The following is a 17372-nucleotide window of genomic DNA, read 5'->3' as shown; positions in this document are numbered from 1 at the left end:
CGCCCTGGAGCGGTGCCCCGAGCTGAGCCGGGGGGGACCGGGGGGCGTCGGGAGAGGCCAGCAGACGGGTGGACGACGCAGGCACGCAGCAGGATCTACGTGCTAGTGGAAGGGGTGTGTGGGTGCGCGCGCGTACTAGCCACGCACACGCATGTGCGGTGTCTGCACCGTGCACGCAAGCGCTACGTAACCACGCCTGTGCGTGCATGTCTGTTATTATGGCAGAGACCTGAGGGAGTCGGGGTCCTCACCGGGAGGGCCGGGCCCCCAGGACTGAGGCTCAAGTACTCAGTCTGCTTCTAGAAGGTACTGAGCAGGTGACCCCCCCCCCCCACCCCACAGCGGGAACCCCGGTCCTCCACGGAGACAGCAGCCCACCAGCCACGTGTCTGAAACGCACTTGGAGGATCCCCACCACGGAGAGAGGCCGAGGGGGGGGGGCCGCGGCCACAGTGACCGAGGAGAGGGCAGCCCCCCTCCCAGGCCCGAGGGGCCCCCGCGACCCCCGAGGGCAGCTCTGTGGAGAGGGAGCCTCTGCCGGAGGGGCTGGAGGACTCGGCACTTCCCAGCTGCTGTGGAAATCAATTCCGCATGCCTCCTCCATTAGTGCGCTGTCTGAACGAGCGTTAATATGCAAGTTATCGTGTTAATCTTCGATGCTGAGCGAGAGTGTGTCATCATTAACCCTGCCGGCCTTGCATTTAGCCATACGGGCTTTTCTTCCCCTCTCTCTCCCTTTCTCCTTCCCTCCCCTCCTTCTCTCTCTCTCTCTCTCTCTCTTTCTCTCTCTCACACAACACACACACACACACACACACAGTAAAAGAAATAGCATATTTCTTTGGTGTCTCAAAGTTCTTACCTATCCATGGATTCAGGAACCCATTTCTCAACTGTTTGACTCTAACAGGCCTGTAAGTCACCAGAAGCTGACTCGACCTCCCTGGCTCTTTCCTTTGAGCTGATACATTCTCTAGAGGTGGAGCTGGGGGGGGGGGAGGCACCCAGGCCCCCGGAAGGAGGCCCACAGGCCAGGGGGCACGAATGAACAGGGCCACAGAGACACCCAAGAACGGCACCTCGGCCCAGGAGACCGCACGTGGCGTTCAGAGCTCTGGGAGCCACGGACGGCACCGTGATAGCCAAGGGGGAAAGGCCGGCTTTGGGGAACAGGAAATAAACTAAGCAATATCGGGGAGAGTTACAGAGATCACGGGGGAAAATCACCAAGACGTGCAAGCTAGTACGTCTTTCTTCCATGCAGTCATCCAAATTAGGGGAACTATTTTGATGAATAGCTTTAATATTCCAGCCTCACTTGCTCTCCGCATGCTAGCTTTAAACTGCTAGAGCGGCAGGAAAGGGGGTGATGGATTGTCCCCTGCTGTCCTCGGTCCCTCCCAGTCATGTCCCCTAATTGAGAACCGAGATTATCAGGAAGAAGAGCCACTTCTCAGGAGGAGATTACAAGAAGATGGGAAGAAGGTCCAAGACATAAGGTCATCATACAACGCCAATCCCTGGAATAAAAGTCAGGTTCCGTTGCCACCCAATGCAACAGCAAGCAGTTTATCATTTAAAACATCAGCAAAAAGACCTACGCTGCATGCTCACTCAACTTCAGGTTTCCAGAAAGAAATCACTTGTAAAATGGTTGGCTTATCTGAGTTTATCAAGGCACCTGGGCAGTTTCTTGGTGGGCCCCTAAACTGTCTTTGCTGAAAAGTGGGAACTCCTTCCTCGGGCCCATAAGTTAGCTAAAAGCCAGGGGGACATTGGGTGTCTGTATCTGCTTTTCTCCTGTTCTAAGCCACCACTTGCCAGTCACCTGACCCTCTAGAAAGACACAGTGAAAGAAGCGATCACGGTCAGCCAGGCCACCCCCATGCCTGAGAGTGTCGTTCATTCTTTGTCTATTTAAACCTACAGCTCAGCAGGCCTGGTGGCTCACCCCTGTCATCCTAGCTACTCAGGAGGGTGAGATCTGAGGATCACAGTTCAAAGCCAGCCCAGGAAGGAAAGCCCACGAGACTCTTATCTCCAACCAACCACCAGAAAACCACAAGTGGCACTCGTGGCTCAACGTGGTAGAGCACTAGCCTTGAGCAAAAGACCTCAGGGACGGTGTGCAAGTCCTGAATTCAAGCCCATCATTGACAGAAATATACCTAGTGCTCATTTCTGTGCCCTGCAGATGGCTGGGGCTGGGGCTGGGGCTGGGGCAGTGCTGGCTCTGCCTCTTCCCGTGGCTGCCCGGCCCGTGACGTGGCTCCCTTCCTGTGGCCCACCATCACCACCACGTGTTCCTGGCACCTTGGGGCCCATGGCCGGAACTGCCCCGGGGCATCTCACGAGTGGGGGCCTGAGCCCAGAAGGGCCCCATCTGGCTTCTGTGTTCATGTTTCCCTCTCAGATTTCTGGCAGTCCTGTCTCGGGCTGTTCTCTAAAGGAGCGGGGACAAGGAGGGATCAGGTAGTCCCCCATTTAGACGAGTCACGGCTCCTGACGGGGGACCCGCCCCGCACGCGCCCAGCCCGGGTCACAGCCCGCCCCGTGGCTTAGGGCTCTGCGGGAAATGGCTGCCTCGTCATCCGCTGACATCGACTTTAGAAGGAAGCTTTGCCATCCAGACTCGCTCTCCGTGAGCGGAAGGCGACAGCCACAGCGGATGCAAGGGAAGTGAAGCGCTCTGACGGAAGCCAGAGGTCAGCTCCCTCCCGGTGACAGAGGAGGGCCGCGCAGGTCTACACCGCGCCGGCGCGGGGCAGATCCCGGGGAGCAGAGAGGCGGCGGTCTCCCCCGCATCGACCGCGCTGCCCGGCCGCCCTCGGGACCGCCTGTCCCGCAGAGTCACCGCTGGGATCGGACAAGCAGCGCTGTGACCTTGGCCTTGCCGAGGTCACGCCCCCCTTTGGACCACAGCTTCCTTGGATGTGAAATGAGGCGGGTGGAGGACGGGGTTCCGTGCCATCTTTTCAGCAGTTCCCAAAGTCTCCCCTGATCATCTCCAGCACGCGGTGGTGAATCGCGTTTACCTTGTTACAGGGCAGACTTGCTGGGAAAAAAAGACTACAGCTTTGAAAAGGATCTGCTGGCGGGGGCGGGGGGGGGCGGATCGGACGCTGTCGTGTGCTTTTTTTGTTTTTTTTTTTTTTGCCAGTCCTGGGCCGTGAACTCAGGGCCTGAGCACTGTCCCTGGCTTCTTCCCGCTCAAGGCTAGCACTCTGCCACTTGAGCCACAGTGCCGCTTCTGGCCATTTTCTGTATATGTGGTGCTGAGGAATCGAACCCAGGGCCTCATGTATACGAGGCAAGCGCTCTTGCCACTAGGCCATATTCCCAGCCCTGTCGTGTGCTTTAAAAAAAAGAAATCCATGGAATTGACTGCAGGCTCTGCAAGGGCTGTGAGCGCCGGGGTTCGGCGCAGAGCCCCCCGGCCTCCTTCCAAGTGGGCTCCACCCCTCACCACCGGCCTGGGTCTGCGGAACGGGGCCCCATGGAGGGGGAGTATCACTCACGCCAGGAAAGCACCACGTGTGCCGGCAGAGAGAAAGAGGGCACCGCTGTCGGGGGCTCCGTTCTCGCTCTCTCCTCTTAGGAAAGGAGGTAGCGAGAGGGAGAGAGGGGGAGACCCGCCCGCTGGTGCACCGTCCGCGGAGCGTGGGGGAGCGACACGCAGAAAAGCGCGGCGAGGGCCCCTTCACGGGGTCCTCAGGAGAGACGGGCGCGCGCCGCCATGCCGCTGAGTCTCGCGGTGCCGCGCACATCCCCCTTCACACAGCTTTGCTGTTCTGTCTCGATGTGTTGAAGCAAACACCGCTGCCTCACGCGGCACGGCTGGCCGCTGACCCCGTGCCAACGCTGACCCCGTGCCAGCCCACCCACCCCGCACCCCTGCGCAGGACTGCTCACCCCCCCCGTGCCCGTCCGTGGGCCATGGCGGAGCCTCCGAATGCTAAGCCCCCCCCCCCCCCAATCTGGGGACCGCAGGCATCACCCAGCCAACATCGCATGAACCGGGGGGTTACCCAGGGACGGGCACAGAAAGTATTGCTGGCTCAAAGGCCACAGGGGAGGGGAAGGGAGGGGAGGGGAGGGGTGAAGGGAGGGGGCGCCGCCTATCAGCTAGCTGCACCGGGAAGGGGCGGGCGGGGGGGCAGACCTCTCCTAAGGAATGTTTCACAAGGTCCACATGGCCCGTTGAACACGTTACCCACTCAAGAGCCGTTTGCACTTCTTCCATAAGCTAAACCCAGTCCTGCTGATGCCTCCTCAATCAGAATGTCTGAGTGAGACCCGGAAACCTGCACTCTAATAAGCTCTCCGGTTCATTCTCACACTCAAAATCCGCACGGCTCGGTAGCAAGGCTCGGGATGGAAAAAAAACCTCTGGCTGGAGACAGAGACGGCAGACCACAGACGGAGGAAAAGCACACCACCGCCCCGCGTGCCTGGAGCCAAACCCACCACCTCCCTCAGCTGTCTCAAGGACAGCAAGCCGGAGCGCTCCTAACACCAGTGTCGGCCCCGCATCCATGCACCGGTCCACTAGGTACCTGCCCCCCCACCGCCCCACCGTCTCCAGACTTCCCAGGCGGCCCAGGGCCACGCCCGCAGCCCTCACCTTGCTTCTTGAACAGGTTGCTCTGGACGACCTCGCTCAGGGACTGCACTTTCTGCTTCTGCAGCTTCACGGGAGGGATGCAGGTGTAGAACTCATACAGCAGTTGGCTGAGGGCAGAGGGGGAGCGGTTACACCCCCGGCCCCGCCCGCCACACCTCCCGGTCCTGGACCGGGGGCTCCCGGAGCCCCAGACCCCATCCTGATGGCATCGGGCTCATAGGAGCTTCAGAAAATACACAGACACGTTGTGAGTGACGAAGAGTATCGGTACGCAGAGATGTGAAGATCTGAAGGAAAAACACAACCAACAACGCTACGCGCTGACTGGGGAGCAGAGCCAGGCTTTATATGTGTATAAACACACATGAGGTCTGTGTCCTTAGATGTGTCTAAGTGTTCGTATGATCTGTGTCTTTATATGCGTATAAACGTAGGTGTGGTCTGCGCCTTTAAAGTTTCAGATTGTAAACACGTCGATCAACACTGAGGTTTGGGAGGTTTGGGCTCAGGGGGCTGGTGGGGGTAGGTGGTAGCTCTCCTGGGGGCAGTAGGGGCAGGTGGGGGCTCCGGCCCCGCCCTCCCTGGCCTGCCCCGCCCTGGCCCCACCCGGCAGTACCTAGACTCCCTCACTGGACTAGCAGCCAGAGAAGGGGTGAGAAGTTCTCACCTGAGCAACTTGGCGTCAAAGACAGTCTCCACGTCGTGCAGGACAGATGGAATGTATTTCAAAGCCGCCACCTGGGTGGGAGGTGAGAGAAATGGGTGAGATGGTCACGCTGGGCATGGTGCAGACACAGCTCAGGGCATGGAGACCCTGGCACCCTGGAACAGCACAAGGCTCAGAGAAGAGCGCAGAGGCTCTGTGCGCAGTGCTCAGTCTCCACCTCCCAGGGGGCAGCCACAGCCGGGACACCGTATCTGTCCACACTGCAAGTCTGTTCCCACGCCTGCTCAGCCGTGCCGCTCGGGCCAGACAGCCCCTCGAACCCGCGTCTACGGAGCGGGAGGATGGAGCTCTGTGTTGCAGGGACCCCAGGACTGAGCGCAACGCAGATGGGTACGCGACCAGCGGAGGGCCCGGCGCGCCCCGGCGCCCATCCGTGCAGGACGTGGAAGGCTTGGCTGAGGTGTCGATGTTTTACGACCACGGTGTGTTCAAGTCCATTGGCTGAGCAGAGGAACCGGAACATCACGGCAGATTCCTGCTTTCATCCGTCCACACCAAGACCGACCCAGTCCCTCAGAGCCCACGGCCCAGCTGAGCTGCAGGCAAATGGCAGGGCCCACCAGACCTTGAGCAAGGAGCTCTCGGGGTGAATATCACCCATGAACGCTCAAATCCCCCAGAGGGGGCGGTTCCACCCCCCTGAGCTCCCTCCAGTCCTGGCTGAGCGGCACCAGCATGTTTATAAGCACAGTTCCACCTGCCCTGGGCACCTGCCCCCCGACATCAAGTCCTGGCAGGCCATTTCATGCAGCCGCCTCCCCCTGACCCCCGCTGAGCCACGCCCGGGCGCAGGGCGAGCCTCCACCCCATGCCCTGCTCGTGGCTGCACGTGGCTTCGTGTCTTTCCTAAGTACAGAGCACGCAGAAGGAAGATGCGGGTGTTCGTACAACTGTCAGCTCTCTCAGGCGAGCTGCTCCGTGGGCACGGGACGGGCATGGGCATCGCACGGGCATCGTACGTAGCTGGTCCGGTCAGACGGCCTCACGGGAAGTGGTAGCGAGTTCATCGCTGTCCACTATCCTTTCCCACACACCCGGGACCTGGGAAGGGCACATACACTCTTTTTAAATGAGTAACTTGCAACTGTACTTTGCAGCTCTTTGATTGCCTTTCCTAAGTGGCTTGTGCATATCTGGTTTTTTCCCCTCGTTCTGCTTTCAGGTGGTTTTTCTCACTGCTTTGTGCAGTTTCCTCAGCATCACGAGCAGGAAGGATTTTTCTGCACGGCTTTGGCTCTGCGTCTCACCTCTCTCCCTCCTTGCGCAGGAAGATTTTAATTTGCAAGCTGTCAGATTTGTCAGGCCTCTTCCTTAGAACTAGTGGATCTCATGTCTAGAGATCCAGTCCTGCTTCGTTCAAATCAGGGCGATCCGAGAACACACACCTTTCTAGAGCGGGTCCACGGGCCCCCTCCGGGCAGGGCGGGGAAGGGGGCCGAGGGGAGGCGGGGACGGCTGCGAGGGGGAAGGCCGGCCGCTGTGCTGCGTGTGGATTGCAGGACTCGTGCAGACGGCTGCCGCGGGACTCGGCGGTGGCTCCGAGAGCAGGAGAGGAGGCCCTCCGTGTCCGTGTAATGGGACACACGCCATCCCGCGGGGCGCCCCGGGGGTCTAGCGGGGATCGGAGCGAAGCCGGGTACAGGGTGCCGCCATCCGCTGGCGTCAGGCTCGAGAGCGTCGGCCGCTGACCGCCGCCCCCGCCACAGGCCTCGTCGGTGCCCCTCTCGAGGGCTCACAGGAACTTCAGGGCACGAGGCTCCACCCACTCCTGGGGCGTAAAGAGCACTGACCTTGGAGTCCGGAGGCCTGAGTGGACTCAAGGTCAGGCTCCGCCCCAGGGCAGCGGGACCCGGGAGGCACCAGGCACCTTCAGGGCAGCCTCCTGGCCTCCTGGCCGATCACCGGCAGAACTGGAAACGCTGCTCCTAGGAGCCAGGGGGCTCGGTGAAGGCAAGCAGCCAAGCAGCTGCTCTTCCTGCCTTCTTTGAACTACTGGCTCTCAGCTCTCCAGCTTCGAGAGCGCCGAGGCCTCACCAAGGCAGGGCAGGAAAGAAAACCGCGGGAGGCTCCTCACCAGGCCTGCTGGGCCTCAGAAGTGGGAAAGCAACTCGCTGCTGAGCTCAGGGACCCGGAACTCGCCATGGACAAAGCTGAGATTTGACCCTGACCTGCTCTCCTTAGAACTCACCACGCAGACACCGAGGAGGGCCGGAAGGGACTGTGAACCAGAAATGTCAACCAGGGGCTTCCCGCTTGGTACCCGGCCCAGCCCCAGCCCCAGGGGGGCCTCGTCCACCTGCCACAGCTGGGCTCGCTCCCTGGCCTGCACACAGCCTCCGAACAGGAAGGGATTTGCTCCCCCACCTGGTGAAACTCCACAGCAAGCTTATCCTCCTGGAAATGCAAATCTACCCCTTGAACCAAATAACGGAATGTCTTCAGTGGCTTTGCATGGCTGGGCCAGGACCACAAAGGCTCCCCCAGGAGTAAGAGGGCCCCCAAATCTCCTCTGTAATAGGGAGGGATAAACAACGAACGCGTACTTGAGCTAAATGAAGTAACGCCTTCGTGCACTTCCGACACTACTTGAGCTACTTCTTCTAGTCCTCTAATTCGACATGGGCCAAAGGATAAACCAAGGCCCAGGAAACGGAAGTGCGAGGCCCAGGCCGCCCAGCCCCCGGGCGGCACAGACGACCCCTCTGTGCGCTGACGTCTCCTGACCTCGACCTCCCTCCTGTCGCCAGCGTCGTCCAAGAACGCAGTAACGCTGGTCTCGAAATCCCTCCCTGACGACTCGGCAACAGGCATGCAAATCGGCAGAGAGCATCCTGGGCTTTACGTAAATCCCCAGGCTAAATTAGATCCTTTGAGCAAATTACACAAGAGATCAAACCCTTTCCGAGGCTCTGGGGTGGAAATCCGGGAGAAGCAAGCGCCTGATCTGGGCAGGGCGGGCGCGGCGGATGCGGTTACCCAGGCAGAGGGAACCTGGACAAGGAGACTTGGCCCTCATAACTGCGTCATCCCTGTCCGTGTGCGATGAATCCCGGAACCCCCCCTCAGCCAGGTAGGAAGGTGCGTAGCATCCACGGCTGCTGATGGGGGCCGGGGGAGCATCGTGCTAACCAGGCTCGTCGGGACTGCTGGAACTGCGCATCGCTGCTGCCCTGCGCCTCCTGCTTTCCTCCTCCCTCTTCCCCTGCCTTCCTGTCTCCCCATGACACCTGTCGTCCACACAGTGAGGCCGCGGGAGAGCCCCAAGGAGCTCCCGGATGGCGTGACCCCCCGCCACCTTTCGCTCTCTGGGGTAACTGCTCCTTTCTCCCCGTGCCCCTTCTTCCTCTCTGGGCTCTTCATTTCTACCTCTCCACACTGCACTGTGCTGGGGCACCCCCTAGGGCCACGTGGCTCCCCGCGGGGCCGACGCCAGCGCAGGTGTCCCCAGTGCCCCTCAGAACAGGAGTGGGTCCAGGTATCTCAGGATTACTGTTCCAGGGAGGGGAAAGGCCTTCTTAAGCCAGCACTAAGAAAGGGGGTTCATGGAGCTGTAAAAACCACAGTCCAGCGAATCCAATCCCGGGGCAGCCGGCGCTCAGGGAACCGGGCCGCGCCGCTCACCACTCTATCTCCAGAGGCTGCATGAACAGCCTCGGCTCCTCATCCAAGGCTGACGTCCGGGACTCTCCCGGTTACCGCGGTGACCGGCGGCTGGACCCAGCCCCCTTCCAGAGACGCGCGGGCACGCGCACCCCGGCCCTCCGCGGATGGCAGGCCTGGGGACGCCGGCAGCAGCCTGGGCCCCAGACTCTGCTGCTCCCCATGACACCCGGCTGGGAGCGTCCACAGCCCCCGGGCCCCGAGTTCAAGCCCCATGACGAAGGCTGTATCCTCCTTCTGTGTCCTCCCTCACGATCCTCCCAGCACAGACGCAGGCCGGGCCTCCCTCCTGCCCAGACGGCGTTTGGGCAAAGCAGACCCGTTCCCGGCACAGCCGTGGCTGAGGAAGACCCGAGCAACGCACCTGCAAGAGGATGGTGGTCTTGTGCTGACTCTTCATCAGGTTGTTGATGGATTCAAAGAGCCGCCTCATGGATTCTTCGAACTCCGTCTGTTCTTTGCCCTCGTAGAGCCTGCATGGAAGACAGCGCGTGCGCGTCATTGCTCAAGCCCGCAGGCCTTCGCGACTCTGGGCGAGACGGGGATGGGAGACCCGCCTGGAAGACATCTGTTACTGATTGCATCTCTCACCATTCCAGCCCCCAGGTGATTTTTTTTTCCCTAATAATTGATGAAGTTTCCTCGATAGCTGAAGTAGTAACAAAAAAATTAAGTTGCGGCCAGGTACAGATGGCTCACGCCCGTAGTCCCAGCTACTCAGGGGGCTGAGATCTGAGGGTAGAGAGTCGAAGCCCGGGCAGGAAGGTCCGTGAGACTCATCTCCAATGAACGGCCACAGAGAGCTGTGGCTCAACAGGAGGCAAGCCTCGAGCACGACCGCTTACGGACAGGACCCAAGCCCCGAGTTCAAGCCCTCCCACCGGGCCTTCCCCTCTGCACCTTGGTGTCTGGAGAGTTCTAGAGCCAGTAGGACAGTAGGCATCAGGGTCGGGGGGTTGGTTCTCTGAGAGGAGCCCCAGGCATTGAGCTTCCGGCCCTGCTGCCTGAAAGGCACCCTGAGCCCCAGGCTTCCTGTGGGACCCACAGAGAGCCCCGACATTTGCTGTCGTTACAGAGAAGTTGTCACGTTTGCCATGTCGCCATTATGGTTTTTGTTCGGTACCTGTGCAGTAAAGCTGTGTGGAGATTTGGGAGCAGCTGAGGAGGCATGGGGTTCAAACACGCCCGGTGTGCATCCCCGCCCTCCTCCCTGAGAGGCAGGAAGGCCGGGAGCGAGTGGCCAGCGTGAACCATGACCACGGGCATGTGGAGGGGGGCTCTGAGGACGGGGCAGGTGGAGGGAGGCTCTGAGGACGGGGCAGGTGGAGGGGGGCTCTGAGGACGGGGCGTGCGGAGGGGGGCTCTGAGGACGGGGCGTGCGGAGGGGGGCTCTGAGGACGGGGCGTGCGGAGGGGGGCTCTGAGGACGGGGCGTGCGGAGGGGGGCTCTGAGGACGGGGCGTGTGGAGGGAGGCTCTGAGGACGGGGCGTGCGGAGGGGGGCTCTGAGGACGGGGCGTGCGGAGGGGGCTCTGAGGACGGGGCGTGCGGAGGGGGGCTCTGAGGACGGGGCGTGCGGAGGGGGGCTCTGAGGACGGGGCGTGCGGAGGGGGGCTCTGAGGACGGGGCAGGTGGAGGGGGGCTCTGAGGACGGGGCAGGCGGAGGGGGGCTCTGAGGACGGGGCGTGCGGAGGGGGGCTCTGAGGACGGGGCAGGTGGAGGGGGGCTCTGAGGACGGGGCAGGCGGAGGGGGGCTCTGAGGACGGGGCGTGCGGAGGGGGGCTCTGAGGACGGGGCAGGTGGAGGGAGGCTCTGAGGACGGGGCAGGTGGAGGGGGGCTCTGAGGACGGGGCAGGTGGAGGGGGGCTCTGAGGGCGGGGCAGGTGGAGGGGGGCTCTGAGGACGGGGCAGGTGGAGGGGGGCTCTGAGGACGGGGCAGGTGGAGGGGGGCTCTGAGGACGGGGCAGGTGGAGGGGGGCTCTGAGGACGGGGCAGGCGGAGGGGGGCTCTGAGGACGGGGCGTGCGGAGGGGGGCTCTGAGGACGGGGCAGGTGGAGGGGGGCTCTGAGGACGGGGCAGGCGGAGGGGGGCTCTGAGGACGGGGCGTGCGGAGGGGGGCTCTGAGGACGGGGCAGGTGGAGGGGGGCTCTGAGGACGGGGCAGGTGGAGGGAGGCTCTGAGGACGGGGCAGGTGGAGGGGGGCTCTGAGGACGGGGCGTGCGGAGGGGGGCTCTGAGGACGGGGCAGGTGGAGGGGGGCTCTGAGGACGGGGCAGGTGGAGGGGGGCTCTGAGGACGGGGCAGGTGGAGGGGGGCTCTGAGGACGGGGCGTGCGGAGGGGGGCTCTGAGGACGGGGCAGGTGGAGGGGGGCTCTGAGGACGGGGCAGGTGGAGGGGGGCTCTGAGGACGGGGCAGGTGGAGGGGGGCTCTGAGGACGGGGCGTGCGGAGGGAGGCTCTGAGGATGGGGCGTGCGGAGGGGGGCTCTGAGGACGGGGCAGGTGGAGGGGGGCTCTGAGGACGGGGCAGGTGGAGGGGGGCTCTGAGGACGGGGCAGGTGGAGGGAGGCTCTGAGGACGGGGTGGGCTGTGCTCTGCTCCGCTCCCGCGTTCGCTGGCAGGGAGCCTGTCGGCCGAGCGGGGAAAGGGCCCGGCCAGCGGCAGCACAGAATCGAGGTGGAAGACGTCCATCTCCGACAGGAGAGCGGAGCAAACACCCCGGGAGGTCGCTCCCCACCAACCCCCACTAAGGGGGGATTTTCAGTGACTAACTGAGCTGTCTGTGGAGAGAACGAGGACTTGACACAGACAGACACACAGCCGAGGCGGACCGCGGGTGCTTCCAGCCTAGAAAGCCGGCTCTGCCTCCAGGCCTCTGCACATCCCGGTCCTGACACCTCAGTTCTGCAGCCGTTGGGAAAAGAAAAAGAGAGAGAGACACAGACGGATGGACAGACAGACAGACAGACAGACAGAGACAGAGAGAAGATCCAGCCTCACACTGTGCCTTTTTTGTGAAGCAAAGTGAGAAATAAATCCCTGTGCACAGGAAGACGCCCCGGCAGAGAAGCCCAGCCTGGCCGGGCGGGGAAGGAAAACCCTCTCCACAGAGAACTCTCCTGGGCTCTTTATTTCTACTTTTCCCAAAAGCTCAGGGACAGCGCCCAGATCCCGAGTTCAAGCCCTGGGACCTGCACACAAGAACAAACAAGCAAACAAAACCCCTTAACTTTCAAACGAGGTAAGGGGGGAAGAAGACAAGGAGAAATTTTAAAGAATTCCAAAGGAGAGGAGGGGGAAAGAGAAGAAAAACCAGGAGGAGAAACCGTGAGGTTGGTGGGACTATATTCAGAAGGTCACAGGGAAACCCATCCTCTTTTTGTAATGAATGCCGTTGGCCGCAAATTACGAAGAGAAAGGCGCTTCCTTCGACAGCTGAGAAGCATCCATGATGGAAACCCTATTTCAGTGCAGCCCTGACGGACCTGGACTCTTAGCCAGTGCTGGAAGATGGAGAGGAAGAGTTAGGATGAGAAAGGAGAAATGGCCCCACGTACAGCTGTTACAAGCGCCTCCCTAAGAAGTGCAGAAACACTTCTGCAGAGACTCGACGGCTGGGGACAGCCCACACCGCGGTCCAGGCACGAGGGAGGGGAGCGAGCGGGACGCCGGTTGGAAACACGCCAACACCAGATGGGCAGCAAGCCACGAAAGAGACACTGAAGTAAAGAGAAGCCACTGCCTGTCACCTGGCCCTGTGACCTGTGTGGACGTGACACGCGTTCACATCACCCTAAAATCATTCCACGAACGGCAATGGTGCCGTTTACAGAGCCATTACTGCCATCCAAGGCCGAAATTACATTCGCGCTCCGGAACAGGCGTACGTGGGAATCAATGATAGTAACACGCAAACAAATGAGCAGCGTGAGAAGCAGGGACAGCCTGGAGCCGGGCACTCCAGCCCCCGCGCGCACACGCAGACGACTGCGTGTGAATACTCATTCACGCAGGAACAATGGAAACAAACCCCGCCGGAGCGGAGCACGCGTTTGCTTAACGAGGCGGAGGCTGTGTGTTCACTCCGTGCGGCGGGGGCCGCGGCGGGCCGGCCGTCACCCGCACCGCCTCCCCGCCGCTCATTCCCCACCCTGGCGGGCTGGAAGAGGCCGCCGTTCACACAGCCGGGGAGGGGAGCGGAGGCGGGATGTGGGTGGAACGGTCGAGATGCGAGACGGAAAACGCCCGCGAGCCAGGCTCGACGCGCTACTGCCATAGACCTTTCCAGAAAGGGTCAGGAGCCTCCAGCCCTGGGCACAGTGCGCTAGGCAGGGGGTGTGGGCTGTGCACTGAGCTCTGGGGAGGGGCGGCCACTTGTGCAAAGGCACTGTGCGCACACTGCCCACGGTGGGGGGGGGGGGGACTCAGCATGGAGGCCTTTGTCCCTTCTCTATTCTTTCCTGGGGCACCAGGGTAGAGGCCTGATTCTCTGCAGAACTGTCCTACTTGCTTCCTCTGCTGATGTCCTACTGTGCGCATGCAGAACCCAGAGCTGCCCTGGCCCTCCCCCGCCCCCCAGGAGATGAGGCTGGTGGGGGGGGGGGTAGGTGGGAGGAAGGAGGCTGCCCCCTGTGGGCGTCCCTCACAAAGTGGGGCTGCTAGACCGAGCTGTGCGGGCCTCAAGATCTAGACGGAGCAGCCACACCGGCGCGGAGCACCGGACCCCGCTCTTCCCGCGGCCACGGGCAGCCTGGACTGGAGCGAGTGAGGTGAACACCAGGTCCCACGTCTCCCCACGTCTCTCTCGGCTCTCCGCTCGCTCGTGCCGGTACGAACCCGGCCCTTCCTTCTCAAAGGCCTCTCCTTAGTTCCTGCCGCACACAATCCATCTCCTCATCTAATCACACAGAGAGCCGGGCCTCGCCCACCTGGCCTCAGGTGAGGACGATACAAACGGACCTTCGATGTCTCCCCGGATTGATACAAACGGACCTTGGATGTCTCCCCGGATTGATACAAACGGACCTTGGCTGTCTCCCGGGATTGATACAAACGGACCTTGGCTGTCTCCCGGGACACCTGCCCTTGCTCATTAGCCCAGTGGCTGGGGGGTCTCCAGGCCTCCTGAGAACACAGACTTGCTCACCGGCCCCAACCCTGCCCGGGTGACCCCCGAGTTCTCCTCGCCCGCCCTCTGCCCTTCTCACCCAGCTACGGATTCGTACGTTTTTCTTGAAATTATCTCACATCGAATGGCAGCCGTTAGGTGCATCAGCAGAGCCGGGAGCCACCGGCCCCTGGCTGTGACGCCAGACCTCGGCGGGAGCCAGGTTGCTTTATCGTCGCAGCTCCGTAGCTGGCATGGAAGGGCATCCCCAAGCTCGATGACTTTGTGTGTAACCCAGAACCCGGTTGTAAGTGCCGCAGAGGGCTTCTCCCGTCACGAGGGCGGCGAGGTTTGCCCGCGGGGTGGCGGGGCCGACGCGGTCGGTACTCACTGGGAGAACAGCGTCCTGGAGCGCACGATGAACTTGAACACGTACTCCAGCGCCTTCAGGGTGCGCAGGATGGGCTCGCACTGCTCGCCTCGGCTGGAGGTGTCCAGGTACGTCTTCAGCACCGTCATCAACTTCCTGGGCGAGGGGCGAGAGCGTCGGCGCGGGTCTCCGTCTCCCGCGGCAGTGGCCACGGCGTGGCTTGGCCGATCGCAAGCGCACCCAAGCGGAGGTGGAAGGGAGCCGGGGGGCAGGCGCGCGATGACAGATGCGCGCGCGCAGGCTCGAGCCCCCCTCCCCCAGGCGTCCGTGCAGCGGTCCCGGTCCGGCCCCCGGCCCCCGGCCCCCGGGGCCCCTCGGGGCTCGCGGTCCCGCGCGCGCGGGGGACGCGTGGCTGTCACTCACTTGTAAGCCAGCGTGGCGCTGAAGTGCTGCTGGATGTACGCCTCCAGGACGGCGTTGAAGTGCTGGAACTTCCGGTCCGCGATGAGCCCCGTGATGTAGATCTGGGGGAGAGTCGAGAGGGACCGGGGTGGGGCGGGGCGGGGCGGAGGCGCGAGGCTCCCACTCCCCGCCCGCCGCTCTGCCCCTGCTCAGCCCCTTTCGCCTGCCATCCCTAGGTCCGGGCTGCGGCTGCGATACGGGTGCCCAGGAGCCCCCCCCCCCCCCGCGGGCCTCGGCGGGAGATGAAGGCATCCGCCCCCGCGTGGGCCAGACGCGCCGGGCCGTCCAGGGCATCTCCAGGGTCAGCCTTTCCCCGCCCCCTCGGGTCTCAGGGAGCCCTGGGGACGGGGGCTCGGTCCTCTCCCCCGACGCCAGCCGCGGGGCGACCCCCCCGACCCCCCGCTCACCAGGGCATCGAAGACCAGGATGTCGTACTCGGCGGTGCGCGAGTGCTCCATCATGATGTTGAAGAGCGCGTCCAGCGTGTCCTGCAGAAACTGGGGGCGAGGAGGCGATGAGCCCCGGGGGCGGCGTGCCCGGGGCCCCCCGCCGCGTCGGAGGCACAGGGAGGCGGGGCCCGGGCGAGGCGGGGGTCCCGGGGGCGGCGGGGGTCCCGGGGCCGGCACAGACGCGCGAGGCCCCCGTCCACCGGCGACCCCAGAGCCGCGACTCGGGCGGAGCGCGGAGGGACGCCCTGCGGCTTCCGACGCCGGCGCGCGGAGCCCTCAAACCGAGCCACCTCCCGGTCCCCCCCGGGTCTCTCTGGGTCACGCGGGGCCCCGTCTCCGCGCGGAGGCGGCGGGAGTCGGCGCCCTCCGCCCGGGGTCGCTCCGAGCTCCGCACGGACGGACGCGGCGGCAGCCACGCACGCTCACCTTCACCACCTCCTCCCCGTCCACGATCTTCAGCTTCTCCAGGTTCTCCTGCAGCAGCTGCGGCTTCGTGCGCCACTTCAGCAAGCCCAGCAGGCCCACTGGGAGGGGACGGACGGGGCGACCTGTTACCCCAGCCCCGTCCCCGCTCCCTCTCCCCGGGGCCTTGGCAGCTAGGGCAGCGCGCACACGCACACGCACACGCACGCACACGCGCGTGCACACCCCCCCACCCCCACCCCCCACAGACGGCGCCAGGGGTTACCGTTCTGGGTGAGCTTGGTGGAGCACACCAGCGTGGAGATGCAGAAGGCGTCCCGGGAGCTCACGGACAGCCCCCCGACGCTGCTGGCGCTCCTGCTGAGGGTGACCCCCTTGCTCTCCACGTGGTGCCGGCCCGAAGGCAGGGTCAGGTAGGTGCTGGCGTCCTCCATCTTCTTGCTGTCCCCCTGCAGACAGAGCCTGGGTGACCCCCGGAGCGGAGCCCGCAGCCCCCGCCCCCCCCCGCCCAGAGCGGCCCAGGGAGACGGCCCAGGTGGGCGGGGGAGCTGCCGTCCCCTGCCCCCCGCCCTGCCCCCCGCCCCCCCCGGCCGCCCGCCCGCCCCCCCACCGCCCACCCCCCCGACCTTGAGGACCAGCAGGTCGTGGCACCCGTCCTGCAGCGTGGTCCCATCCTCCTTCATCAGCTTCACATAGGACATGGCAAAGTTCTTCTCGCTTCGGTCTTTAGCTGGAACGTGTGTTGGGACATCAGGAGAGACGGTGGCAGGGGCCCCCCTCCCCCGCCCTCTCCCCGGGGGCCCAGACGTACTGGTCCCTCTCCCCCAGGGGGCACGGACGCCCCGGCCCTCCCCTAGGGGGACACGGATGCCCTAGAGCTCTCCCCGGGGACACAGACGCCCCCGTCCCTCTCCCCCTAGGGGGACACGGATGCCCTAGAGCTCTCCCCGGGGACACAGACGCCCCCGTCCCTCTCTCCCCCAGGGGGCACGGATGCCCTAGAGCTCTCCCCAGGGACACAGACACCCCCGTCCCTCTCCCCCAGGGGGCACGGATGCCCTAGAGCTCTCCCCAGGGGCATAGATGCCCCCCCCGTCCCTCTCCCCCAGGGGGCACGGATGCCCTAGAGCTCTCCCCAGGGGCACGGACGCCCCCCCCCCCCGTCCCTCTCCCCCAGGGGGCACGGATGCCCTAGAGCTCTCCCCGGGGGCACAGACGCCCTGGTCCCTCTCCCCCAGGGGGCACGGATGCCCTAGAGCTCTCCCCGGGGGCACAGACGCCCCCCCCCGTCCCTCTCCCCCAGGGGGCACGGACGCCCCACAGTGGGCACTCACATTCCACGGAGGAACGATGGCGGAACATGAACCTCAAGTGAATCCTTTGCATGTCTTCAATGGGCACGGCCACCTCCGGGGACACAAACCAGACAGAGCTCAGGAGACAGGCGGGGTGCCCCTCACTCCCCACCCCCCAACAAGCAGCCCGAACACCACCTGCCACTTTATCCCAACACACACACGCGCGCACACACACACACACACACACCAAGCCTGGC

The 17372-nt window shown here is 63.6% G+C and overlaps 1 protein-coding gene across 1 annotated transcript in view; it reads right to left on the bottom strand.

Moving 5' to 3' along the window:
- Dock2 (dedicator of cytokinesis 2) overlaps positions 1-17372 on the bottom strand; it is a 160259-nt gene that overhangs the window by 119388 nt on the left and 23499 nt on the right. The window contains 11 exon segments of the mRNA XM_048334161.1: positions 1080-1181; positions 4625-4731; positions 5292-5362; positions 9376-9484; positions 14505-14639; positions 14907-15007; positions 15353-15442; positions 15821-15918; positions 16083-16266; positions 16444-16547; positions 17152-17224. Coding sequence (XP_048190118.1) covers positions 1080-1181; positions 4625-4731; positions 5292-5362; positions 9376-9484; positions 14505-14639; positions 14907-15007; positions 15353-15442; positions 15821-15918; positions 16083-16266; positions 16444-16547; positions 17152-17224 — 1174 coding nt within the window.

Source organism: Perognathus longimembris, chromosome 25 (genome assembly GCF_023159225.1).
Source record: "Perognathus longimembris pacificus isolate PPM17 chromosome 25, ASM2315922v1, whole genome shotgun sequence".
Classification (NCBI taxonomy): domain Eukaryota; kingdom Metazoa; phylum Chordata; class Mammalia; order Rodentia; family Heteromyidae; genus Perognathus; species Perognathus longimembris.
This window is presented reverse-complemented; position numbering and strand designations above follow the sequence as displayed.